This window comes from Brachyhypopomus gauderio, unplaced genomic scaffold (assembly GCF_052324685.1).
Source record: "Brachyhypopomus gauderio isolate BG-103 unplaced genomic scaffold, BGAUD_0.2 sc65, whole genome shotgun sequence".
In the NCBI taxonomy this organism is placed as follows: domain Eukaryota; kingdom Metazoa; phylum Chordata; class Actinopteri; order Gymnotiformes; family Hypopomidae; genus Brachyhypopomus; species Brachyhypopomus gauderio.
Window position 1 is genome coordinate 1728405 of NW_027506886.1, and position 27814 is coordinate 1756218.

The 27814-nt window shown below is 46.8% G+C and overlaps 1 protein-coding gene across 10 annotated transcripts; it reads left to right on the plus strand.

Annotated features, from left to right (window-relative positions):
- prdm16 (PR domain containing 16) lies at nucleotides 1–27422 on the plus strand. 10 transcript variants are annotated; one of them, XM_076988995.1, is made up of 15 exons: nucleotides 1–131; nucleotides 7591–7693; nucleotides 10224–10425; nucleotides 10644–10791; nucleotides 11191–11443; nucleotides 11616–11651; nucleotides 12062–13574; nucleotides 13702–13789; nucleotides 16416–16585; nucleotides 17382–17459; nucleotides 20700–20869; nucleotides 21070–21241; nucleotides 23441–23662; nucleotides 25088–25259; nucleotides 25736–27422. In XM_076988995.1, the coding sequence occupies exons 1-15, from the start codon at nucleotides 9–11 to the stop codon at nucleotides 25868–25870; spliced, it is 3585 nt and encodes a 1194-aa protein (XP_076845110.1). In that variant the 5' UTR covers nucleotides 1–8; the 3' UTR covers nucleotides 25871–27422. The 10 variants fall into 10 exon arrangements, with proteins under 10 accessions (XP_076845110.1, XP_076845111.1, XP_076845115.1 ...); XM_076988996.1 differs by having other exon boundaries at nucleotides 13705–13789; XM_076989000.1 differs by having other exon boundaries at nucleotides 11191–11344.
- The last annotated feature ends 392 nt before the right edge of the window (nucleotides 27423–27814 follow it).

Genomic DNA, 27814 nt, shown 5'->3' on the forward strand with positions numbered 1-27814 from the left:
TGGACGACATGGGCAGCATGAAGTTCTGTCTGGACGGAGCCACAGAGACCAGCGGCTGGCTGAAATACGTCCGCACGGCGCCGTCCTACGAGGAGCACAACCTGGCCGTGGGTCACCTCAGCGAGCACCAGGTCAGAGACCTTCAACCCTCCTCCTCCTCCTCCTGTGGCCTTCCTCATTCCCTCGACACACACACACTTCACTTACATACATGAGACAAGTCTATAAAAAAATAAAATAACTACAACTTGCTTTATTGTTTTAATTATATATATAATGTATATCAAGGTTTTGGGGGTTTTTTGATGGGGGGCGGGGTTGTAGCTTGGAGCAGGAGTTCAAAGCTGGAGTTTAGCATCTCAAACACAGGTTCCTACTCTGATTCCTCAGGATATTTTGACTACTTGAATCAACGCAAGATTAATACTTTTTTTTTTTTACATACGATTGCTTGCATTGAATTAAAAGTAGTATTAAACTAAAATGACAGTGTGAAACTGATCATTATAGCATGAGGCTGGCGTGAACATATAACCAAACATCTCCAGACACACGTTGTCGCTGCTGCAAACCATCAGACTTCTGGCCGCCAGCTTCTTTATGGGCTGCTGTTGACACAGTGAATCCGGCAAGAGGCGTCGTCGACGGTGACCCCCCCCCCTTCCAGCAGGGCTATTTAAGAGACACGTAGCAGTTGGTACTGTCAGGAAGACATGAAGAGGTTCTGCTGATGTCACCGCAATAGTGTCTCCGACAATAGTGAACAAACGGCTCACACCGCCGCCTCTCTCCCTGAACATGTGTGTGACAGGAAGTGAGTCAACAGTTATATAGAAGAGTCTCGCACAGGAGGGAGACAGGGAGGGAGACAGGGAGGGAGACAGGGAGAGAGACAGGGAGGGAGACAGGGAGAGAGACAGGCAGGACACTCCTGAGGCTTGTGATGTCTACCGTACTGTCTGCTTTCGAAACTCCGCGATGTCATTTACTGTCCACAAGATAAGATACCCGGTAGTTCAGATAGAGGTGGTGCCAAACGTAGATTGTGATTCCTGGAAGTCTTTGTGTGTTTCAGCGTTTAGGGAAGACCTCACACGTGATGATGGGTTGTGTTCAAAAGAGGATGGTCCTGTCGGCATTGTGTTGGGGGAATATGTCTCCCACACATTATGGGCGTATGAGTACATGGTCACCTTGTGAATGTATAAGAGGTTTGTGTGTGTATGTGTGTGTGTGTGCGTGTGTGTGTGTGTGTGTGTGAGCCTGTACAGTCTCCCCATCAAGCGTTTTCTTAATGTCATTTCAGTGTCTCAGTCTCAATCAGAGTCAAAAAGCAACCTTCAAAAACTGCAAAAACTGACCCTTCGTTGTCTACCTCTCTCTCTCTCTCTATACCTCTATTCTTTTGCTTTCCCTCACTTTCTCTCCTTCTTTCTTTCTCATTTCCATTCTCCCTCCCTCTCTTCCTCCATCTCTGCCAGCCTTTCTGTCGACAGGGGCAACGTGGTTGCCCCCGTGTCTGAGCTTGACATGTGAAACTTAACCCTAACAAACAGGGCATGGTGGGAGAGGGGGGGGGCAGGGGGGTGGGGGGCTCGGGGACTGCCTCGGAGACTGACAACCAACAATTGACTTCCACTAGCAAACCCGATCATTAAAGTCCTTTCACTTCAATGACCAGCCACTGCCGAGTTCACAGGAGAATAATAGCTCCCGCTAAAATCACTCAACTAAATGTACGGTTTCTGTTTACTTTTCTCCTTCTTTCGGATAGTAAGCTGTTTTCCTCCCTTCAACTCTTCCCTCCTTTATACGCATTTTATGCAGTGTCTTATGGACAACGGCTTATTACTTATTCAGAAAGGCTTCACAATGCAAAAATGCATAATTCATCGAACTTCCCCGTCCTCTCGGAGCGTGCCCAGTGCATGAGTGGTATGGAAAAATGTGCACAGGCAGCAAATTCAGCCGTGGCCTTTTAAAAATCCAGACAGATCATTTATTTACTTGTTTACACATTTGTTGGTCGTGTTCTGCCAGCCCCCCCCCCCAATACACACACACACACACACACAGCTGACCACGTGGAATGTGTTTCACGCAGGAGTTTTTAAACCTTGTGGTTGTCATATGGTGCCACATTAGTAATGAATGTGGATGCTGGTGGCTGACACTTCAAGTGCGAATGACCTTGAATAACAAGTGTGACCTACAGCGAGTCCAGCGGGTTTGCTAAAAATGACGAGTTACAGTCCTGATAGCAGTTTTATCAGCGCTCTGATTGTTATCAACAAAGGTGTTGTAGAATTGTTACGAGAGCTCACGCATAAAAATATATCAGCCGTGCAGCCAGAGAACATATAACTCTGAGAATAGTTTCACGGCTTAGCACCACTCTGAGAGAAGTCACGCAAGCCCAATGCAGCTGAAACACACATAGTTTGTGTGTGTGTGTGTGTGTGTGTGGGGGGGGGGGGGGGGGGGGGGGGGGATGTATGAGGTGGGACATGCACATTTGTGTGTGTGTGTGTGTGTGTGTGTGTGTGTGTGTGTGTGTGTGTGTGTGTGGATGCGTGTGAGATGCTTGTGATTTGAAGGAGATGCCAGGAGAAAGCCAAGTGTCTGATTGCTGTGAGAGAGTGAGTCAGACAGTGTAATGAGAGAATGTAGTCAGACAGTGTAGTGAGAGAGTGATTAGATTAGATTTGTACTTTATTGATCCCTTTAGGAAGTTTCCTTCAGGGAAATTAAGGGTAGTGTAGTCAGACAGTGTAGTGTGAGAGTGTAGTCAGACAGTGTAGTGTGAGAGTGTAGTCAGACAGTGTAGTGAGAGAGTGTATTGTGAGAGTGTAGTCAGACAGTGTAGTGAGAGAGTGCAGTCAGACATTGTAGTGAGAGAGTAGTCAGACAGTATAGTGAGACAGTGTAGTGAGATTGTAGTCAGACAGTGTAGTGTGAGAGTGTAGTCAGACAGTGTAGTGAGAAAGTGTAGTGTGAGAGTGTAGTCAGACAGTGTAGTGAGAGAATGTAGTGTGAGAGTGTAGTCAGACAGTGTAGTGAGAGAGTGCAGTTAGACATTGTAGTGAGAGAGTAGTCAGACAGTGTAGTGAGACAGTGTAGTGAGATTGTAGTCAGACAGTGTAGTGTGAGAGTGTAGTCAGACAGTGTAGTGAGAGAGTGTAGTGTGAGAGTGTAGTCAGACAGTGTAGTGAGAGAGTGCAGTTAGACATTGTAGTGAGAGAGTAGTCAGACAGTGTAGTGAGACAGTGTAGTGAGATTGTAGTCAGACAGTGTAGTGAGAGACCTTTGAGAGAGTGTAATGAGAGAGCTCCGAGAAATTGTAGTGAGAGTATGAGAGTGCAATGAAAAGGTAGTGACAGAGTGGAGTGAGATAATAGTGAGGGAGTGTAATGATGGAGTAGTGAGAGAGTTTTATGAGCGTGTAGAGAGAGTGTAGTGTAGAGAGAGTGTAGAGAAAGTGTAGTGAGAGAGTAGAGAGAGAGAATAGTGAGACTAGAGAGAGTGTAGTGAGAGAGTAGAGAGTGTAGCGAGAGTGTAGTGAGAGAGTATAGAGAGAATGTAATGAGAGAGTATAGTGAGTGTAGTAAGAGAGTGCCTTCAGAGTGCAATGCCAGTTCGGTGCAGCAGAGTCAGAGTTTGTGGAAGTGTGTCTGCTTCTCCATCGTCGTCTGAAGGCCCCGTTAACCCCACCTCACGTACACCTACGTACACCTCAACCGTTTGTCAGAACAGCTAAAGGAGGACGGCCCACTATGCCATCTCCTTGTGTTTCTGAAGAGGCCGAATCACACACACACACACACAGGCTTGTAAAATACAGTGTGAGTTATCCTTCATGTTCTCGCTTTAAAACAAAAGCACAATGCGTATTGTGTACACAGTGGAGTGGACGCTCTGCCCTGTTATTACCACCATGAGTGTTGGCCAGGCTGTGTAATGCAGGATGCTTCAGTGTATCCTTCAGCCTCCCTTTGCCCTTCTCTGTGGTGACCACTGGTTTATCACAGGTGCTACCAGTGGTCAAGTTCAAGTACACACACACACAACTGCAGTGTCTGACTGTGCCCACTTTATGGGTTAGTCTGAGTTAGTCTTTGTGTTTCTATACTATAGCCGTAATGTGAGGGGTGCCCCCCCCCCCCCCCCCACACACACACACACACACACACACACCCAGTAAGTCTTGCTCACACTGATCATATAATATGTTAGGTTGGGTGGTGTGAGCAGCTGAAATGAAATCTATGCCACTTCTCCATACATTTTTATGGCTGTCCACGTTCTGCATGTGTTCATACCCCAGGTTCATGTGTTCAGTGTCTTGTTCATGCACACGCATGCGAGGGTGTGCCTGTGTGTGTGTGTGTGTGTGTGTGTGTGTGTGTGTGTGTGTGTGTGTGTGTGTGTGTGTGTGTGTGTGTGTGTGAGAGAGAGAGAGAGAGAGAGAGAGAGAGAGAGCGAGAGAGAGACAGAGGGGCGATTATAGTGTGTCACACTAGTGATGGATGACGCATCTGCCCCGAGCACTTGAAAGTGATGTGAGGAGGTCAAGATGGCCCTCTCAATGCTGTTGGATCCTCAAAAGATTTACTGTAGACACAGCTTCACACCATCATAATGGATTGCTTTGGGGTGGGGGGGGGGGGGGGGTGAAGACATTAGCATATGCCTGCAGCAAATGTATACTGCACTCTGAAACACAGCGGCTCAATTTAACATCAAAACTTCTGTCAGAGTTCCCTCATCATTAAAGCTGTGATCAAATCACATGGAGGGATGACAGAAACGTCTGAAAGGATTTGTTTGTTATCTCCATTCAAGAAAGGTAAAAAAGTTTCTATTAGTAGTAGTACAGAAATATGTAAAATCAATCCTGAAGCATTTCAAACGGAACATGTTGGAGGTGTTTACATAGACCATCAGACCACATGACTCATTCTCCAAAAACCGTATTACTGTGTTATTCAAATAATCTTGATTCAGACTAACATTTCAATGCATCAAATCAAAAGCTACATCACAAGTTAATAATACGATTTAATATACCGTTTTCATCTTGACAAAATACAAACCTTTATTTGTTATTAACATTAAAATGTAAGAAGCTTATAATTTAGGTATACTAGTTATCAGATTTTTTTTTATTTTTTTATTTTAAAAAATGGTAGGTATAGCAAGAGAACTTTGTGGCATTTTATGGTTGTTTGTAAACATTGAGTGATAACCTTACGCCACAGTAGCAATTTGCACAAAATACATTTGAGCATTTGCTCGAAGAAATTCTCGTTATCGAAATTATAATATAAATTCAAGCTAAATCATAGTTAAAATAAGTCATAATGAGATACGAACTTCGTTCCTTACTTTTATTATAACGCTAGGTGTTTTTAATTAGTGGTATTCAAATATTTGTCTTTATCATTCAAATGGATACACGTTTCTATTCAGTTTACACCGTCGGTGTTCGTAACATCTTACTTTATTTCGATAGTGTTTGGTAAACATTTTGGACGTACGCATATGTTTAATGTAATCTTTAACATAATTAGCAGGTTGTGTATTTGGAGTTACCATGAAAGGCAACTGGAGAAAAGCAGCCCGTAAAAACAGGTGTTGCGATGAATGTTTTGAAAACGCGCCCCAAAAACACTTGATCGTCTATCCGTCCACGCGCGGCTCCTTTCACGCGTTTTTGAAGGCGGGTAATTTTCATAACCGCGAAAGACACTTTTTCATCAATAATAGATGAATCTAGTGAGTAGAGGAGGAGAAGATATGGGGAGGGTCTTGTGCGGTGGATCAGTCAGTCCTTTTGGTTTGAGATAAGAGGGGAGGAGTGACCGGCGGTTAACTCGGGCGCGCGGAGGGGCCGATAGGGAATCGTTAATGAATGAGAGTCGCCTCATCAAAGACGCGCTCGCGCTGACTAGAGAGTGAAGGACTCCGCTCGCGCCGCCGCTCGCGCCACCGCCGCCGCTCGCGCCCGCTCTTTTCCCCCCGGTTCGAAGGGGGCCCAGCCTGCCTCGAGCTGCGTCTCGAGCCCCGTGTAATGATACTATGGGTTGTGTGGTGAACTCTACGGGGACAGAACTGCTATTACAACTGGAAGCTTTGAGATCAACCGCTCGACAACTTCCCCAACTCTACCAATACACGGAAAACAAAAAGGTCAGCTATATTATCCTTACCTGCCTTACGATGAAGTGTTAATGTGTAGCTGGGTAATAATAATAATAATAATAATAATAATAATAATAATAGCCTAATAATATCGTTTAAGTGATGTTCTTTGTGAATCGATGTCCCCTATTAAACCGCTAGAAAAAGCCGTGGCCTGCTTTTGTAACACACCTGCGAGTTGTCACAACATTAGGCCGGTAAAAGTCAGAAGATGAAGTTTGTGCAGTTTTGTAGACTAATTTTCGGTTGCGGTCCATTTCCCCGGTGCTTTGCTGTGTGAGGAGCACGTTCCTCCTGGTACCGAGCGCCCCCGTGAGGGCGTGGTCGACAGGGCCCACTTTCGTCTTTGTTTTCCACTTTCGCCAAAGTATGAAAACCACTTACCTTTGGCCTCTTTGTTTGCGTCTGTAATGATTTGTTTCGTTAACCTAAACTATTCTACATTTTTTTGCATTTGCCATATTGACCAGACCATCGGAACGCACGTGCATGGAGACGTATAATTTAATATGAAGAGGGTACCGGTTCGGTTTCATTTTCATGTTGGAGGTTTTCGTTTAATTAAATGTCTTTTCGATTAAGGTAAACTAAAAAAATAAAATATCAGCTATGGCTTGAAGGATATTAAGAATGTGCATTTATTAGGAAATACGCCTTATATTAATTCTTAACCGTTTTCACCATAACATTATTGTGGTTATGCAACTGTTTAGTACAATAAAATCTATGAAATATATTGCGCGTCGATGATGGCATTTTACATTTTGCAGTACATGAAATTTTCCAGTTGAGAAGCACTAATGTGTTTTGTGCTTTATTAAGTGCGAGGCGATTTGCAGATTGTTGTGTCAATTCTATCGGTTCCCTTCAGCAGTGGAAGCTGTTTGTCACACCGTGCAAGTCTCGTGTCTTCTTACAACAGCATCGATGTTTACAACATCGATTTAATTTTGTTTGAAAAGATGCACTTTACATGCAGGATACATTTTATAATTTTAATCTTTTTGTCCTCTAATTGCTCTTTAACACTGGCATTTCGTTAGCAAACCGCGTTGACACATTGACTGATTAAAGTGAAATGGCCACATATAAATCCCGTGCAATACTTCCTTTTAATTTCAATTTAATTGGCTTGTTATTTTATTTTATTAGAAATATTATTCCTCACATAGGAGAGCATTCTGAAAATTCTAGCTTGATATTAAGTGTCTGACATAAATAACATGGCACGCTTACATTAACATAAAAATATTGATTTAGCAATATGCATAATAATAATAATAACAACAACAATAATAATTAATAGCTACTATGACAAATCTTAAAGATAAGGTCTGTATTTTCTGAAATTTACCCTGTTTTATCTTTTCTTTTTATTTTTTTTTACAGATTTATTATAAAGCTATTAGAGATATTGATATAGGGGAGGAGTTACTGGTTTATTCGAAGGACGGAGTGTTCCCGGAGGGCTCTATGGCACCGAACCTGGAAGGTAAGATTAATGCGCGTCATTAACGAATCTTTTAAACAAACTTCAAAACGAATAGGCCTACCTTGTGATCTAAACAGCAACAGTCGGTGGCATGGCGCATTTTTATACAATTAATCACTTAGTTCAAATTTAAAACAGAAGAAGAATACGAACGTATTATGAAGTGTACCGTTTTCTTTTTGTCATTTGCGGACGGCCTAGTGCAGTTAAATGCAGTTACCTTTTTAACCTAAGAGCAGGGAATAATTTTTCACAAAGAAAGTTGCCTATAAAATGAATGAACACCACGGCCTAATTGGGATTGAGGAACTGAAAATTACAGAAGTGAAATTATGTTCAAAGTGTTTATTTAGGAGTCAAACTTGTCCTTTTATATTTTATATTGCACACGAACAGATTCATACTTATCATCTAGTCAATATATATATATATATAAATATATATCATAATTAAAATGAGAAGTGAAATTGCACACGTTAAAGTGCACCATGCTGATACATAAGTGACATCAGGGTTAGTTAGTTGATTATGATTAATTCCTGATGAATGATTACTGGATGCTGTGTAGTTTATTAATCAATAGACCAGTCTTAAACGTAACGCACCAATTTCTAAGCATATAAATAACTCATGTTTTATACTGTTTTTCTTTTTTTATATTATATAGAACTTATATGATTATAATAGTGAAGTGGCAGGAAGGCTTTCAAACATCCATAGGTCCAGAAGACCTCTGTTGTTCTCTTGGTCATAGGTCTTAAGATTAAAAGCATGGACACATAGTCAGGTAGTTCGTGGAGTCATACGCCATTGCGTGCTTTGATGCTGGAGAAGACGAATCTGTGAAGAATGAAGAATGTTCATGCTGTCTAAAATAGGTCCGGCAGGTTAAGTTATCTGCTAGCAGGTCTTCTCCAGCACCACGCAAAATGTTTTGTCTGTTAGATTTGCAGCGTCAGATGTTTCTGCCAAAAAACAAGAAAGACAGAAAGTCCGCGAGAGAGCGCCCCCTGGAGGGCAAGCGAGAGAGCGGCTGTTGAAAGGGGCGAGTGAGAGAAAGTGAGAGATCTCGGCTAAGATAGAAAGAGAGCCACTGAAAGCTAGCATGCAGGCTGAGCAGAGACAGACCAGTTCAGAAGACGGAAGGACAAAAGAGAAAGACGAGAGATAGGGACAAAAGCACAAAAGGAGGTGAACATGGTCAAGAGAGTCAATCCGTCAGACAGAGTCTGAGTGGCCGACTGACGGAGAGAGAGAGGGAGAGAGAGAAAGAGAGAACCCTCAGCCTCTTCCTCTTGGCTTATCGGTGCTGGAATTTGGAGTGGGACTTGAGGAGTCTCTGGGGACCTCACCCATGCTCACAGATTAGCCGCTAAACTGCACATAATTGTGTTCTCCCGTACTTCTCTCCAAGAGCTATTAGTTTCCCAGCCCCTACCCCTCCTTTATCCACCATTCCTTCCCAGTGTTCACTACGGCTGATGAGACACAGAGATAACGTAACAAATTCGGTTTTTATGGTTTCATCTTAAAAAAAAAAACCAAGCAAACAAAGAAAAAAAAAAAAACCATTGGCATTGAATCTGGACTTACACAGAACCATAGCTGAAATATTTAGTGATTTCTATTCCAGTTCTGCTCTGGTATTAATTTTGGTCATTTTCCAAAATGTTATTTTACATATTCATAAACAAGGTTCTCTAGCAGAGCTTCATTATCATAAGTTCGAATATAACAAAGGATGTGGTTCTACAGCCCAAATAGCCCTTGCTTTGAAAACATTAAGTCATTAGAATAGCAGACAGCAGAGGGGGGCTGAAGCGTTAAATGGAACAGCGCCCACTTTAGTTTGGTAAGCACTGCTCATACACCATATGCTCTAAATGGTCTATGTCGGAGGGAATTTTGCCGTGGAGTTGAATTGAGGATGGTGGTCATGGAGGGGTCATATCCTGACTCTCCACTTTCCACTGTTTGTGAGGTTGGCACCTTCTGTACCCTGGACCTTTTTAAGGCTGCTGAGTTTGAAAAGTACGCTCAAAAGCGTTGAACTTGGCACTTCGGTCAGGATATTACCACAGAAAAGGCTGCCACACTTTATTTGTTTGACCTTGGTCATGAAAAAACAATTATTTTAAACAAAGGTTTGCAGCCTAAAACAGGAAAGCATGCTGTTGTTTTTGTTTGGTTACTTCCTACTTCTCTTATACTCCAACGTGTTTTTTATGTAATTAATAGAGTTACTGAGATACATTTTTTCACATTAGTCAGGGATCGATTCACTTCTCCATCACAAAACACGTTGTGTTATTATAAGCATTACCTTTTCTCTCACATACATCTCCTTCGTATGTGATTACTATTATGAGACTTAAATTTTAAAATCAACATTCATTCTCTCCACAATCCCTCTACAAGATACATCATTGTTGTAAGAAGAGATATCAATAAGGATCGATGTACTGAGTTCAGCCGTTACGATATCCGCGGCGAACGTAACGCTGATGTGTGTGGCCGCCGCGTTCCCCAGACGAGCAGATGTACCGCTGTGAGGAGTGCGACGAGCTCTTCACCTCCAGGCCGGAGCTGCGGAGGCACCAGAAGTACTCCTGCAGCAGCGGCAACTCCATCTTCGACACTCTGAGCGAAGACCTCAAGCAGGAGCGTGAGGACAGCGATGAGCCCGTGCACGAGTGCAAAGACTGCGAGAAGATCTTCCCCAGCGAGTACAGGTGAGGGGCGCCAGGGGCACGGGGCACGTCCGTTATTACCGCAGCGACAGTTGCCGCCGTGACCTTCACACCAGCGAATACGTCGGAATCGCTGAAACTTTCAGTCCTCGTGTTGTTGCGATGTTGTCGACTTGCTTACCGCAAAGATAAGTGTAACGCTGGCTTCTCGGACCCACTACTGGAGTGGTGACGCACGTGTTCTGGTTCTGTTTGCTCAGTTTGGGCCAGCACATGGTCGTGCACACGGAAGAGAGGGAGTACAAGTGCGATCAGTGTCCCAAAGCCTTCAACTGGAAGTCCAACCTCATTCGTCATCAGATGTCACATGACAGTGGCAAGCGCTTCGAGTGTGAGAACTGTGATAAGGTAGGACGATTCTTACTTACCGTAACCGACAGACTCCTGTCAGCTCCCATGTGCTCACACGTACCTAAGCAGAGATACCCATCGTAAAAGAGCTGCGATCAAGTAGATATCTTTGGAACCACAGGCGGTTACACTCTTTGGTTCATTCTTTCCAACATAATTAGTAATAGTCATACGGATATCGATTTCAAATTAAGTCCTTAGATTCCAGTTCAGAGAACCTATGCGTGTGTAGAATCCATCCAAAAAGATGACTTAAGCAAGTTTCAGCATCACTGGCCTGGGTCCTGTGTGAATTGTCATTGCACATTAACACGTGGTTGACAGTAGGAGTCCTGGCATAAAGTTTATGCACTTTGTGTGTGTGTGTGCGTGTGGGTGTGTGGGTGTGTCGTCCAGGTGTTCACAGACCCTAGCAACCTGCAGCGCCACATCCGCTCACAGCACGTCGGCGCCCGTGCCCACACCTGTCCTGAGTGTGGCAAGACGTTTGCCACATCCTCAGGCCTGAAGCAGCACAAGCACATTCACAGCAGTGTGAAGCCCTTCATGTGTAAGTCTCAGCAGGCTTGTCTAAGCCTCAGATACAATTACCAGTGTCCAAAGGCCTCCCAGCTAGCTCCGCCCCAAGACGACAGCTGTTGTTTTATAGGTCAGAACACTAAACGAAATTCTAGAGCCTTTTTCTGTTCTGTTCCGCATTTGTTTTGCGTTTCTCGCCTTCTTTCTCGCTCTCTCTCTCCCACTCTCTTTTTTTCACTCTGTTTTCCCCTCCCTTTTTTTTTTGTTTTTTCACCGTGCATTTTCCTTTGAGGGCCCATAAGGCTTGTCTATGGTCCGGGCACATTTGACATGTAAAGGTAAATGTCTCTGTCGTGTTTCAGCTGAGTACTGACAGATGCTGAAACAATACCATTTCCTTCTTGTCTTTTTGCTTGGCTTCTCTATGTTCTGCCTGTCACAGTGTTTGTTTACTCTACCAGTGTACTTGTTTGTACATGTATTTGTTTGTGTACATACTAGATTCATTTGTCGCTGCGCATAATGAATCTTATGTAATCCATGATTAATATGCTAATCCTCATTGTACCAGCTACAACGTAGTTGGATTATGTGTGATCACCAAAGTTTTTGAGTATGTTAAACAGCATGGGTAACTGTCTGATTGATTGACATGACCAGTTTACTCTCCAACACTGATAATAAATTCGCCTGATGAGATTAAAGACAGTATGTTAATAGAATTAATCAGGCATGTGTGTTCTCCCAGGTGAGGTGTGTCACAAGTCCTATACCCAGTTTTCCAACCTGTGCCGCCACAAGCGTATGCATGCAGACTGCCGCACCCAGATCAAGTGTAAGGACTGCGGACAAATGTTCAGCACTACCTCGTCTCTCAACAAGCACCGCCGCTTCTGTGAGGGCAAGAACCATTACAGCCCCGGCGGCATGTTCACGCCGGGCATCCCAATGACCTCCAGCCCCATCATGAGCAAGCCCAAGCCCCACCCCGGCCTGAACCACAGCGGACTCGGCTTCGGGGATTACTTCCCCTCTCGGCCCCACCACCCCGGCCTGCCCTTCTCTTCTGCCCCTCCTGCATTCCCATCCCTTTCTCATGGCTTCCCAGGGATCTTTCCCCCTTCGCTATACCCTAGGCCTCCGTTGTTACCCCCTAGCCCATTACTAAAGAGCCCGTTGAGTAGCGGTCAAGACGGGAAGCTCACGCACGGCCCTGTCGACGCCTCCGCCCACTCCGTGGTCACGTCCATCAACAACACCAACGGTAACGTGGGGAGCGGCCTTAGTAGCCAGTCGGAGGAGATTCGCGAGTCGAAGCGGGACCTGTCCTTCACGGACGGCAAGGGCAAGGTGAAGATGAGCGACGTGTCAGACGGCAGCGACCTGGAGGATGTCAACACCACCAGCGGCACCGATCTGGACACCACCACCGGCACGGTCTCCGGTTCCGACCTGGACAGCGAAGCAGAGAGCGAACGGGAGAAGAGCCGGAGGAAGTCCGGGCAGGACGGCAAGCCGGAGGACGTCGGCAGCTTTCTGTCTGTGTCCAGTTCGGGCAACCTCCCCCATGACCGCCCTTTCCTCTCTTCCCAGCATTCCTTCTTCCCACCACCCGATGAACAGGCACTTCCGCCTACCAGCGCAGCGACCGACTCCATCAAAGCCATCGCTTCCATTGCAGAGAAGTACTTTGGGCCTGGTTTTATGGGTCTGCAAGAGAAGAAAATGGGCTCCTTACCCTACCATTCCATGTTCCCCTTCCAGTTCTTGCCCAACTTCCCACATTCTTTGTACCCTTTCACAGACAGAGCCCTCAACCCCAACATGTTCCTAAAACCCGAGCCCAAATCACCCCGTGAGCACATACAGAAGATGGCTACCACTACTGCTGTGGAGTCGCCCTTTGACCTCACCACGAAGCCCAAAGAGGCCAAACCCTCGCTCCCCTCCGGCAAGCCCACCTTGCTGTCCGGTGCTCATCCACCCAGCGGCGAGGAGCAACCTCTGGACCTGAGTATGGGGAGCAGAACCCGGGCCAGCCAGAACGGCGGGACCCCCGACCAGCGCAAGAACCACGTCTACGGTGCCGGCTGCAAGACGGCAGCTAAAGAAGATCACCTACCCCAGAACCCGTCCCAGAACCTCCACCCGCCCCAGATGCCCCAGCAACAACTGCCCCTTCCTCAGCCGCCGCCACCCCAGCAACAGCCGTCCCTCCACTACGCCAAGCCTTCGCCCTTCTTCATGGATCCCATCTACAGGTATTTCACTCCGAGTAGGTCACATAGCACGAGGACGCCGGCCCGGGTGCCTCAACCAGGTTGAGGTTGGCGGACATGGCATCGCATAGGCCTGCGTTCGTACGTAACCCTCTGTGTTGTTGTCCAGCAGGGTGGAAAAGAGGAAGCTGATGGATCCTGTTGGAGCACTGAAAGAGAAGTATCTGAGGCCATCGCCGCTGATCTTTCACCCTCAGGTACTCCTCCCGTTGTAATCATCATGGACGTCCCACACTGAACGAAAGATTTTTGTCAGGATTTTCAGCACAATTCCTAAAGGGTATAAATGGATTATGAGTGCAGGTATTAAAGTATGGATTTTTTGACATGATTTGCTCTTTGCCCTCATATCAACTGGAGGAACTGCATATAAAGTGCTGTGGAAGTTAAAGGTGGTGACACATTTAATAATACCTCTCACCTTTGATCAAAACAATAACATTTTGATCTTTTCCAAGAACTCCAAATTTGTCTAGAACTTTAAAAACTTTTTTTCAAAAAAAATTGAAACTTTTTTTCAATTTGTGAACATCCCTTGTCCACTAATGTCCACTCTATACTGTTTGCTGCGTTCTATAACAAGGAACGCTCACAAACTGTGCTGACAAACCTTTTAGAGTGCCAGAGAGAAATGCTGCTTGATGCTTTTCGATGAACTACAAAAAAGCTCCTGTCTGAATGAAGTGAAAATACACCTCCCAATACACATCTACTTGCCATGTTGGCTATAGCGTGCGTTTGCATATGGAGTTTACATAGCGTGCAGCTATCACAAAGCTCCTTTTGATTCTATCCATTGTTCCATCCACCTTAAAGATAAATCCCATCTACTGTTGAAAGTTCAGCCATGGAGATGAAGAAGTAGACGTTTAACGTTTGATTATTTTAATCAGAGGTTTAAGATAATCTTTGGAGTGGCGCAACCCTTTCTGCTGTACAGAATGCACAAAGCTGAGTTTGTTATCTTCTGCTTTGAAAAACAATCCCCCATTGTATGTGGTAGCATTTCAAATTTTTCCCACCTTTGAGCGATGATAAAATGATTATTAATAATGACCTTTTGAATTAGAGCAAGTCGTCCCATGTAGTGCTGAAGCGTAGCTAAGTTTAGTCGGGGCATTGTTTCTGCATAGCTGTACTCTGAGGTCCACTGCTAATAACTTCCTACCATTTTTTTTGCCCTGGCTGCCTAGATAATGTCTGCATGTCCATCAGGCACTTCCTGTGTTTGTGTGCAGGAGAATGGCCTCTCTTGTTGGGAACTGTCTTATCTGACCTGTAAATCTGGCCTCTATCAATGCAGAGCTACCCCCCCCTCAAAAAAAAAAACCTCCGAACCCTCTTTCTCTGACTTTCTCCTTTTCTCATTCACCTACAACCCCCCACCACCTTTCCCCCACCCCCAACCTCATCTACCCTAGCCTGCTTTCCACTGAGTGGCTTTAGGACAGCTGGACTGGTCAGTGAGATGAGAACTACGGAAGGTGGGGGGGGGGGGGGGGTGTTGATGTTTACAAATTTCCTTCCCACGCGTCTGACATTCCTTACGATGTGATGGGAATGTGTCAGATGTGTACGGCAGAAGAACCACAGTGACCAGCAGATGATGTCACGCGCACATCAAAAAACGTGCCGAGCCGCCGACACCAAAAAAATATAGTGTAACATGGAATCGTTTGTTTGGTTCTTTGGTAATGGCTCGGTTTGCGGCTACTAGCAATACGTTAGATGAGAAAACATTACGTCAGATCAGCAGAGTGACGAAATCGAGGTGCAACCCGAACATGAATAAATAAATTGAGACAGCGTGTCTGTCTCTGTGTTTATTCATATTCCAAAAGCAGGAAGGATGTAAGCTGTTTTTGGCCACCAAGCGGCATAGCGGACCCTTTGTTCCGTGTCTAATGGGGAAGGGGCTATCAGCGAGGGGTATCTTAAACTGCATTGTATGGTTCCCGTTGGCCGGGGTGAATGGCTCATTCAGAGGCTTCTCTCTGAGACTTGTCAGGAACAAAGTGGAGGGCCGGGGTCTCCCAGGGGTGCTGCTCGAGTAGCTGCTAACGTGCCATAGGTCAGGGAGGTGATTCTTCAACCGTACAATCAAGCCTCGACCTTCTGATATACGGCTTCCTCCGGTTTTCCGCTCCGTCTCCTAATGATGCTCAACCCCACCTCTGTCCGCCGCCAGACACCCCCCCCCCCCCCATCTCTGTTTTGTGTTCCTCAGGTAGACGAACTCCACCTCGTATCTGCACGGACTCTTAATCTGCCACAGACCGAGCTCTAGTGGTCAGTGTTAGAGGCCAGATTAAACTTAATCTTGGTTAAAAGCAACTTCACAAAAAAAAAAGGAAAAGAAAACATTGGAGGCGGTTCTTATTGCAAGATTAAACCTAATGTGGTTCAGATTTCAGAATCCCGGCGGTGTCTGCAGGTGTGAGGGGTCTGGTGGTAGTGAGGGGAAGTCCCCGTTCAGGAAAAATGCCCTTCTCACTGAAGCTTTCGCAAAACGGCTTTTCTTTCAGACCCATCCCCATTATTTCATTACACTTCTTCTATAGTACTGCCTTCCACATGACAACAAACATGGATCTTGCATGCAGCAAGTTTGCCTGCAGACTTAACTATGAAAAAAAGTTGTGACAAAGGATCTCATCTTATACCACCATCTTAAACCAACCAAGTCCCCAGTTGCCGTTGCTACCTTAAGACTCTGGTGAAATTTCAGACTCAGAGCTTCATATGTGACACCCTGCACACCTGTCGTGCGCCGGACCTGCCGTGAAACCAGCTAGCCTCATCAGGAGCTTCATGTCTTTCCAGGTGTCTGCTATGGAGAACATGACGGAGAAGCTGGAGGGTTTTAGTGCTTTGAAACTAGACGCCCCCAACTCTTTACAGCACTCCTCACATCACCTCTTCAACTTCCGCTCACCCCCGCCCTCTCTCTCTGACGCCATCCTACGCAAGGGGAAAGAACGCTACGCCTGCAGGTGGGAAAACAACTGGGGCCTCTATCGGGGCCGCTACTGGGGTCTCTACTGGGGTCTTTACTGGGGCCTCTACTGGGGCCACTACTGGAGTCTCCACTGGGGTCTCTACTGGGGTCTTTACTGGGGTCTTTACTGGGGCCTCCACTGGGGTCTCCACTGGGGCCTCTACTGGGCCCACTACTGGGGCCACTACTGGGGTCTCTATTGGGGTCTCTACTGGGGCCTCTACTGGCCCCACTACTGGGGCCTCCACTGGGGCCACTACTGGGGTCTCTACTGGGGCCTCTACTGGCCCCACTACTGGGGCCTCCACTGGGGTCACTACTGGGGTCTCCATTGGGGCCTCTACTGGCCCCACTACTGAGGCCTCCACTGGGGCCACTACCGGGGCCTCCACTGGGGCCGCTACTGGGGACTCTTCTGGGAGCAAGTTGACATGCAACAGTTTGATTTGAAAAGGAGGCTCTGTCTATATCTATTGTGAAAAGGACACTATCTCTCTAGCAGTAACCCAATATGTTTAACAAAATAGACAAGTAGATCATCCAGGAAGAAATGTTTTTATGAATACTGATTACCGGTACTTGCGTATGCACTTATGCTGACTTTGACAACATTTTTGTATTATAACATAGCTAATAAACTTGTCTATGCATTGCTGTTATACTTGATAAGTATTTCACCTAAAGTATATAGTATACGCTGTGTTTAGTATTTTATATGTACGTGTTAGCAGGTTCATAGAACCTCTATGCTCACATTCAGCTGCATCAGATCCCATTTTCTCCTGCTGCAGGTACTGTGGGAAAATCTTTCCCAGGTCGGCTAATCTTACCAGGCACTTACGAACACACACGGGAGAGCAACCATACAGGTAAGCTGTTCAAAAACGGCACCACCCACCACCACCACTTAACACACATAGCGCACACAGAAGTAACCTCGGTCAACGGAAATGGAGCCCTCGCATCCAAATCAAACACGAAAGACCGAAACACAGAAGTGCCGATGTCACTCCATAATCTCAAGATTTATTTCTGCTTGTGACACGCCTGCTTTGCGAAGCGCAGATGAACGACTTTCTCCCAATGCTGCAGACCCGTCTGACACACAGACACAAACACACATTAAGAAGAATGTGCCCATTTTTGCCTTTTTGATCAGCACATAAGGTACTGACTTATTCTTCGGCACTGGCTACCCAGAGTCAGGCAGGAATGAGGGAACGAGTGAAAGAATGAAAAACAGGGGGGGTGAGGATGTAGAAAGAGAAGGAAGATTGATTCTGTCTGTGCAGATGTTGTGGAGTTGCCGAGGGCAGAGTGAAGCTCTGGACAGTGTTGGCCTGTGAAAGGGCCCTAGAGACGCCCCTACACTGTTTATAGAGCTGCATAATTATCAGTGCTGTGGCCCCTGTCCAGGGACACTTGGCCCTGCACCGCGAGAGCGTTCTACCAAGGGGCCTTTGGGTCGCCAGCACCACGGCTAAAAAAAATGAACTCGTGCCTGCATGTCCAGTGGCCAGTGTCTGCGTCCTACGACAGGCTGGTCAAATGGAGCTCCAGATGGGTGGTGTTGAAGGTGTCGTGCGGGCTGAGAAGAATGTGAAACAGCACTGGTTTGATTAATACAGCCAATCAGGTTGATCGAATCAAAATAATTCAGTTCGCAGCGTTCACGGGTCAAGTGTGACACTGTTTTTTTTAAACTTTCAGAGCCTTTAAAGGTTTTAAAGCTTTTCTGTTCTTCATCATCATCTGTAGGTTCGCTAACCTCAGCCCCAGTTCAGCCCCAGTTCCTATAAGGCCTCTCATTTTCGTTGGGCTACGGTTCAGACGGAATCCGGGCCTCTCTTTGAGCTCCACGCGTCTGCTGCCGGGGTTGCCATGGAAGCGATGAACGAGATAACGAACCTCCCACGAGACCCAGCCACTGCATGCATGGCCCTTTCACTACGGCCCCCCTGATTAGCTCGTTTAGAAACAATTTACCCTAACAAATAGCAGACATCATCATCATCATCATCATCATCAACGTGGTCATCTCCCCGCCCCACTTGGAGGCGTTCAGGGCCTGGCAGGCCTGTATCGGACGCGGTGTGCGCGCCGTGGTCTCCACGCTTCGTTGTAGCAGGCTATTTGCCTGCTCGAGATGCTATCGGCTCCTCTCTCTGTGGCGAAATTGGCCCACTAGGGCTGACCATTGAAAGACCCCATTCAGATTGTAACGCTCCATGTGCAATCCTTGTAACTCGGAGAGAGAAAAAAGAGAGTGAGGCAAAAAGAGCAAGGACGATGAAGTAATTTAAAGTCCCCTTGGACAAGCTAATAAAAATAAACAAATCGGGGCAGAGAAGGCCAGGGGGGGGGGGGGGGGGGGGGGGGGACAAACACGAGGAACACCGTCTTGCCGTTTCTTTTTTTCATTTTCGATGAACCATGATGCGCCGTGTCTGGAAAATGCCCGCACACACTCGCTCGCGAAAATAAATCTGAACATGAAAAGGCTGCATCTTGATTCCGAGCACTTGATGACGAGTGATTTTCCCAAAGCAATTAGCTCCGAAAGTCAACCTTGCAGACGGCCGCGGGAGTCCGGGCCGGGCCGAGCCGCCCTACAAAAGGGCCACTGTCCGGCGGGGCCCTCTCCGAAGCCCCACCCCCCCCTGTTTGTTTATCAGCACGTTAAATTGATGTTCTCCGGCCTATTCTGGACGGGCTGTCGTCGTGAACAAGAGGGCTATGGAGAGGCAGCGGAGGAGCCATAACTGACCCTCAGGGCGAACAGCTCAGTGCCAGACACACACACACACACACACACACAAACACACACACACACACACACACACATGCACAAACATTGACACACACACACACGTTGAAAAAAAAACATCTGCAAAGGGCCTGTGGTGAAACAAGACCTTAGTTCACATCTCAGGTCTTGAATCCTACTGATTTTTTATTGGCCAGATAATTAAGACCAGTAGGAACAGGGAGAGGAGTGCCAGGTTCAGCTTCACTGTTATAGAGGAAGGCTTGGTGTATACTGGGAGAGCCATACTGGGAGAGCCACACTGGGAGAGCCACACTGGGAGAGCCATACTGGGAGAGCCACACTGGGAGAGCCACACTGGGAGAGCCACACTGGGAGAGCCATACTGGGAGAGCCACACTGGGAGAGCCATACTGGGAGAGCCACACTGGGAGAGCCACACTGGGAGAGCCATACTGGGAGAGCCATACTGGGAGAGCCACACTGGGAGAGCCATACTGGGAGAGCCACAGTCTGGCATGGAGCATAAAAAAACAAGGTTGACTTTTTTCAATGTTCAATTAGAATGGTTGGATTTTAAGTGACATATCAGTGGGAAAACTATGATCCTGAGAGACGGGAAAGCACGCAGGAGCTCGTGAGAATGAAAATCTCTCATAAGCTTCCTTAATGTACACCCTCGTTCCTAAGCAACATAAGGCGCACTGCCTATTTTATCCACTTGGTGGAGCCATTCTAAACACAGTTCTAAAGGGCTATTCAGCAGTGGAAACTTGTTATATTAGATGCACTTAACAAATGATTACAGCACGAATGTGTGTATTTTAAAATGATACTTGGGCCTTTGTCAGGCAATATTTACAGATTAATACGTGGCAGATGTTGATTAGTAAATAACCCCCTGTTTACAGGCCCAGTAGTAGTTGCACATTTAAAACTGTGGAGGTCGGGACTCACACGGTCTGATTTCAGCTGCAGTTAGAGCTGCAATGACAAGTTTGCCCCCACCCTCTCTCTGCCCCACGTCAAAGTTCTATTGCCCGTGATGTGTCTGCCATGTTTAGACTGAGGTATTCTACAGCTAGTGATTGCTGTTTACATAGCTGAACAGGGAGCTCATTTGAGACTCTAATTTTCTCTTTCTCCTCTCCATCTCACTCTCGCTCTGTCTCGCTCTCTTCTCTGTGTGCGCGTGTCCCTGTGTGTCTCTGTCTCTGTGTCGCTCTATGTGCGAGCATGTCTGCCTCTCTGCCTGTCTCTCTCCCTGTCTCTCTCTCTCTCTCTCCCTGTCTCTCTCTCTCTCTCTCTCTCTCTCTCTCTCTCTCTCTCTCTCTCTCCTCAGATGTAAATACTGTGACCGTTCCTTCAGTATCTCCTCCAACCTCCAGCGACATGTCCGTAATATCCATAACAAGGAGAAACCCTTCAAGTGCCACTTGTGTAACCGCTGCTTCGGCCAGCAGACCAACCTGGACCGCCACTTAAAGAAACACGAACATGAGAATATTCCTGGTGAATACCCCATTATCTTTATCTCTGCCAAATTTACGGTTCCTCTTTAAGTTGAATTATTATACGTAGAACGTGTGTGAGGAAAATAATTTTGCCAGATTAAATAAGCCTCATCTTAATTCTTACTTTGAAATGGAAGCTCATGTGAATAAAGTTGTTGTGTTTTAGGCCTAATGAGTAAGAGTTTCTCTGTCTTACAGTGAGTCAACACTCTGGGATCCTCTCAAACCTGGGAACAAATATCTCCTCTCCCAACTCCGAGCCCGACAATCATGCACTTTTAGATGAGAAGGAGGACTCATATTTCTCAGAGATTAGAAACTTCATCTCCAACAACGAGCTGAACCAGGCCTGCAGCTCCTCAGAGAAAAGGTAGAACTACACACACACGCACACACGCACACACACACACACACACACACACACACACACACACACACACACACACACTCACTCTTAGGTTATGTTGTGAAACTATAGTAACCAACTGAACAACAAGATTTTGGCGTTCTGAAGCTCCAAAGTCATCTGCAAGGTTTAAGCCTGCCCCCTAGTGGTGGCTCAGGAGCACAACGAGGAAAAACACATCACCGGCAAACATGTCCGCCACTGACCTGCCGCCCACACGGCTCCCACACACGCTTCGGGGACCGTGTGTGTGAAGGAAAGAACGGACAGGCATGGCAGACGTGTAACGACACCCCAGATTTGAGCCCGATCCCCCGCACGCCTGCGTCAATGCCGGCCTCACCCAGACCCCTGCCATCTGGGATCAATAGAGACATCCCCCTTCCTCCAGAGCCGAGCGGGGCGATTAAATATCTGTAATTCAGATAAGTGCTCTGCTTTGTGTCTCCGCGCCAGTCGCGGTGGTTCAGACTGACAGGCACATCTAGGAGCTGCTCTCCTGAGTGCAACATCCTTCATACTAGCGTCTCAGTTTCAACCATTCTTTCCCTCTCGTCTGTCTGTCTCCTGGATTCTCTGTCTGTCACTGCGGGGGGGATGGAGATGACTCTGTGTGTCTCCACCACTCACACACACACACACACACACACACACATTTACTGTCTTCTTCCCCTTTATGCCTTCTTTCTCCTTTTTTCCCCTTCGAGGGGCAGATAAAGGGGTTATCTGCCCTACGTGACTCCCCCCAAGTAGTGGAGGGGGATTTCCCTGCTGCTGGACGGATGGTGCTTAAAGACAGAATCTAAACCCCCCACCCCCCACCCCCGGGCCCAGCCCCAGCCCCACTGCCCCGTGACAGGTTATGGGGGAGACGGGCCATGCAGGTTCCCGGTCCCCAGGGACACTGAGATTGAAGCATTTATCTGTGTGCAACATTGATGGAGTTCACTCCCCTCCCCTTCCAGCTAAGGCAAACAGTGTTCTGACATGTTTAGACTGAGAGACAGAGAGCAGGTCTGCGGCAGGCTGGTCGCTGTCTTCCCCACTGCATGGACTTTCTCCTCAGACGGGCCCAATTTGATTATAGGACATTTAAGCTCGATTGGAAAATGTAAAACGAGCATGGTTTTGTTTTTTTTTTGTGTGTTTCGTTTTTCTCTCCCATTTCTTCTTTCGCTTGTCCCCTCACGCTCACGAAACCGAGCAGCCCGGAAATGGCCGCCTCTCTCGCCCAAGCGTTCGCTGTCGGAGCCTCTCCGGACCGGCCCGGCGTTCCAGAACCATGAGACAGAGAGAGGCAGACAGTGGGAGAGACAGTGAGAGGCAAACAGAGGGACAGACAGGCAGACAGTGGGAGAGACAGAGAGACAGACAGACAGTGAGAGAGACGGAGGGACAGACAGGGAAAGAGACAGAGGGACAGACAGAGAGAGAGAGAGAGAGACGGAGCGAGTGGCGTTGGAGCGGCGTGGTGCTGATGGGCGGAGGGCAGAACTATGACACCGGGACAAACCGGGACAAGCCCCCCCCTCAGCCCTGCCGTGTCTCCGCTCTCCGGGATTAGCTAATTCATCACTGCCAAAGCGTCTGTGGTTAATTACACAACCTGCGCGTTTGTCATCCGGGGGGCCCCGGTGCGGCTTCGGCCAGGGTCTGGCAGGGGAGCGGTGGCCCATTGCGCAGTGATGGATGGTAATTGGGAGGGGGGCGTACGGTCCGCAGCAGTGATATTCAGCAGTCGGCCCATGACAGTAGATCGGCTGTCACGGGCCTCGGAGGGGAAAACAGCCCATCTGAGGAGAGATGGAGTGAGCTCATTTAGTTGCACGAGTGTGTGTTGCAGTAGTCAAACATCAGCACCACAGAGACCCGAGCGGAGAGCCTTGTATTCTGGCTCTGTATATTTTATCTGTGCTGCCGAGGCTCGTGGATAATGGAGTAGAAGTGATAGATAAGTGCCACAGGGTCACATGTCTGGAATATATGAGATTTCACTCTGTGTGGCTTTTCTTCTGGGTTTGTGGGTAATGTCTGAATGGGCTGTTATTTAAATGTGTAGATAAAACTTTTGGTCTCAAAGTGTTTCGTGCAAATTCTACATTAAGCCATTGGCTGCCACTAAGAAGCCGTGTTTGCCCGCGTTGTGTCTGGGGGCGTGTCCAGGGCGGAGCTGACTGAAGGGGAGCGTCCCGAGAGCCACGTCCTCTCCAGCTCCAAACTGGAGGAGGAGGAAGAGGAGGCGGAGGGAGACGACGAAGACGAGGAAGGCTCGCTGACGGAGAAGTCGCAGGACGAGGCGACGTCCCCCGCCACCATGGTGCAAGGAGCCTTTGAAGACGGAGAGGAGACGCCCCCCCTTTCCATGTCCTACGAGCATCCCCGCAGGTGAGACGCACGACACTCTCCTCGTTTCTCACACTCTCCTCACACACTCCTCACACTCCTCCACTACTCTCATCCAGCATGCTGCTGTTCCTCACTGACGGGGATGACGTGTCTAGAAACGTGTGTGTGTGTGTGTGGAAATAACATTAGCCTGAGCATGACAGGAAACAAAGAGAGCAGTAGATGATAATTAGCTACTATGGGGACCTTTCAGGAAAACATCTGTGGATAGGCGTTCCTTGTTTAAAGCTCTTTGAGTTCCTGGATGGCTAATCTCATCCAGGAACGCTCCTGGTCCCACTCCTGGTCTATGGAGGACGATGATTCCACTGAGACCTTACAGGGTTCCTGTGGTCAGCATGATTAGGGCGTCCCATTATGCTTAGAGATCTGTTCCACGCACGGTAGGATTCTGCAGAATCTGTGGACACGGTGGACACCCTGTGTAACTCAGTCTCTGTGAGCACAGACTGGTGATTCAGAACAGGTCCACTGGATCAAAAATACACCAAAACTAAATATATAGTTTTTTACATATACTAACAATGTTGGTTAAAATACAGAATAGTTAAGGACATAAAGGCCCCGATGTTAAAAATGAGGAAGTGCAAAGGCAAACACGCCTGCGATGATGAACACCAGCTTGTTTCTTTATTTTTCTATGTTTGTGGCTTTCTGCCTTTTTTCTTAATTTCTGTGGCAACAAATAATGACCACAGATATGTCATGGGTGTCATTATCCCTGGGATCATTTCCCACAGACTAGAACGCAGTCATATGTTGATTAAAGTACATTTTAAACTGCATTTGAAGCCATTTTTTGTTCGTTTATGCGGTGATGTCACCATTTTTTCCTCCGCTGCTGCCAGTCGAGTGTTTCTGTTACAACGACTAATGTGGCGAAGCGTGTCTGTGCTGAAATGCAGGCTGTTGTCTAAGAGGACATGCTTCATGTCCTGAGAGGTTCCTTGGGTAGACTGCCCCCCCCCCATCCTAGTGTCTCTTACTTGGGCAACCATTACAGCTTTAGAATACCTGGTACATAAAAACCTTTCAGTGCATACATGTTCCTGGGATTAGTGTATCCTGACTGTGGTGGAATCGCCGTCCTCGTCCCACTGCTGAGTGTTAGAGTCTCCTGCTTTAGGACATTTATGTTCGAACTTTTAGATATTTTGCCGAGGATGAAACCGTAAGACCCACGTGGCTGTTTCTACGGACGTGTTTTCTTGTGCATGCCTGTCCGCCCGTGCGAACGTGCACCAGCGCGATGCCACCGACCCCCCATGCCACCCCACCATACCCGCCTTTGTCGCATGCTCCCCGTAACCACGCCTCCTCCGGCTCCGGCCAACTTCCGATTGGGCTAACGGAGGGTCCCCTCCCCTCTCCCTCTCCCCGGTCCCTCCTCCTTCCTTGGTGCAGGTGTATTGAGGAGGATGCAGGCCTGTTAGATCTGGAGCCTCTCCCAGGCTTCCCCAAGGGCCTGGAGCTCCATAAGCCTGCCGAGGAACCCTTTGACGTTAAAGACATTTTTAACACCTCCTTAGAGTCGGAGGCACTGAAAGAAACGCTGTTGAGGCAGGCTAAGACACAGGTATGTCACTGCACCCACTCACCTGTACGGTGGCTTACTCAAAATAGATCAATAAACAACATTCAATGACTGGCAAGGCAGAGTAGAGTATTATCACCAAAAACAGACCATCAGCAACGGAGACGAACTGTGTTACGTTTCAAACACACCCTTTAATTCCTAGTGGAACAAAAGGAAACACAATTCTTTTTTATTTCTGACATTTTCTGACCTTTTCCGCTCAATTTTTTAAGTCTACAATTTAACAGAATAACATTAACATAACTAACACACATGCCTTTTTGATCTTTGCCTACTAACTACACCATCTGTGCTGAAAACCTTTAACTCACGTCTTCTCCGAGTTCCTTTGTATGGAGCTATTGTGATTATTCATCGTTTTTGTCATTAGTATAATAAGTTGCCTTGTTTGAAGGAGACGGTTAAGTTGTTTTGTCTTGTTGTCCTGTTTGCCCCGCCCCCTGCCTCCCACTTAGGCTTATGCAATGATGCTGTCTCTGTCGGAGAACAACCCCCTGCACCCGTCCTCTCAGAACTCGCTGGATGCCTGGCTGAACATGGGGGGAGGCCCGTCAGAAGCGAGCTCCTTCCACTCACTCAACCACATCTGAGTCTGGAGAGCAAGACGAGATCGCAAAGAGTTTGAGAGAGAGGGGGTGAGAGAGAAAGATAGAGAGAGAGAGTGAGAGAGAGAGAGAGAGGAAGGGATCACCGTGGACAAAAGACTGACCAGACCACTCCTGACAATTCAGTACATCCTCTGGTGTGTTTGCCACCTCTGGCCTCAGAGCACTGCGTGCAGTGATCTCTTCAGCAGCTCGAGTCTTTGAAGATCCCCATGACATTACAGGTCACTCCACTCACATCAGTTCCCATTAGAACATACATGCTTATGAAAGTGATGCACTACACGGACGTTGCTCTGGAGGCGTACAGTGCAGAGGAGGGGAAGGGGAGCAAAGGTATTTCTACATGTACACCAATGCGTTCATGCTTCCAAAGAATCGAGTGGATCGAGCGGACATGCAATGAGTAGGTATGACCACAAGGGGGCACTTCGCCTCAACAAGACCGGGCATCTTCGAGGTGAACAGCTGTAGGATTTATGTTTTTGAAATTCTGTCCTTTTAAATATAACGACCTAAAACTGAAGAACCGATTCATAAAAGCTTGAATTGGAGTTTAAATACGGATTTCAAATGCCACAATGTTAAAATCTAAAAGAGCTGAGAGTGATAGAAGTATCTACAGATCTGATCATTTACAGTGATGTACCTCCTTTCAGTACCGTTCCTCAGATAGTGAGATGTGGATTAGTGACTTCGTCAACCATTTTCAGAGCGCCTAAACTGCTGCGGTGCAAGGCTTCTCCGTTCAGCTAAATGTATCAGCCTTGTAATGGTTCTCCTCGTGAATGCCTCCTGTTTGAACTGCGAGTTTAAGAGTTTAATTCTTGTTTGGGGGCCTTTGGTGTTTCCTCCCCTCTTCTTCATGCATTCGGTAAGGTTATCCTCGGTTTTGTACGTGATTTGTTCTTCGATAAAACAGTATTGTTTCCTTTCAAGCGCTTCTGTGCTTAAATGTTAATATAATTATTTAGTGAAGGACCAAATTTGTACGATATTGTTGTATGATGTACAAAATAATTTGAAAGTTCGTAGCAAAGAGTGTTGTGTGCCAAATAACCCTTTTTTTTCCTGGGACAATCATTTCTTTCTTTTCCCCAGTGGTTGTTGCCACTGTTATAATAGTGCTCTCTCTCTCCTGTTGTCTACTCACTATATATTTGATTTGAATTTTTGTTTTCTATTTATTTTAGCCTATTCATCATTATTAGAAGAAAATGGCTCTAGAAAAAAACTCTTTTACCCACTGTACTTTCCTGAAGGATTTAAATCTCAGAATTTTTGTGGAGATTCTCTTAACACTCAGAAGGGTATTGTATAGAGACCGGTGTGCCAAATTTTGAACTAAAAAAAAAGAATCATCTGTTTTATTTATGATATCTTAGTCTTGGCACCAGTCTGTTTGTGTCCATTGTGAGGTTTGTTTTGTCTGTCGTTCGCTCAACCATTTCAAACTGTATGTGAAGTGTTTGATGTTGAACAAATGGTTGAAACTTTCGAAATCGAATCTTTTAATTAAAGCATCAGATAACTCGAATAGTGGGCATTATATTTTTACTGTTACAGTCAGTTATACTGTCAGTTTTTACTCTACCCATTTTAAATACACCTAGACTCTAGACTGATTCCCTGTGTGTTGTGTATGACACAGCATGTCACTGTAGTTTCGACGAATTTTTAAAGAGTCCCATTTTGTGGTGGGTCCCAGAAACCATCCCGTGAGTCGCTAGTGTTTATCGGCCACATAGGATAGAAGTGGACGCCTTAAAATCAACTGTACAGTAATAATTTCCACGTGTAACCATGTTTCTCAACAGTTAAGCAGCTGCTACTCTCTGAAGGGGCAGGAACGGGGTCGTATCAATGGGATCAAATGATGAGCTGTGAGTCGCGCGAGCGTCGTTTGGGTTTGGGCGGGAAGCGCGCGCT

What these genes read in the sequence shown, in the direction of transcription:
- prdm16 (XM_076988995.1), top strand. Translation starts at nt 9, where the DNA reads ATGGGCAGCATGAAGTTCTGTCTGGACGGAGCCACAGAGACCAGCGGC. An exon ending in CGCTGATCTTTCACCCTCAG is followed by an intron (nt 13,790 to 16,415) that starts GTACTCCTCCCG and finishes ATGTCTTTCCAG; the next exon opens with GTGTCTGCTATGGAGAACAT. An exon ending in TGCAGCTCCTCAGAGAAAAG is followed by an intron (nt 21,242 to 23,440) that starts GTAGAACTACAC and finishes GGGCGTGTCCAG; the next exon opens with GGCGGAGCTGACTGAAGGGG.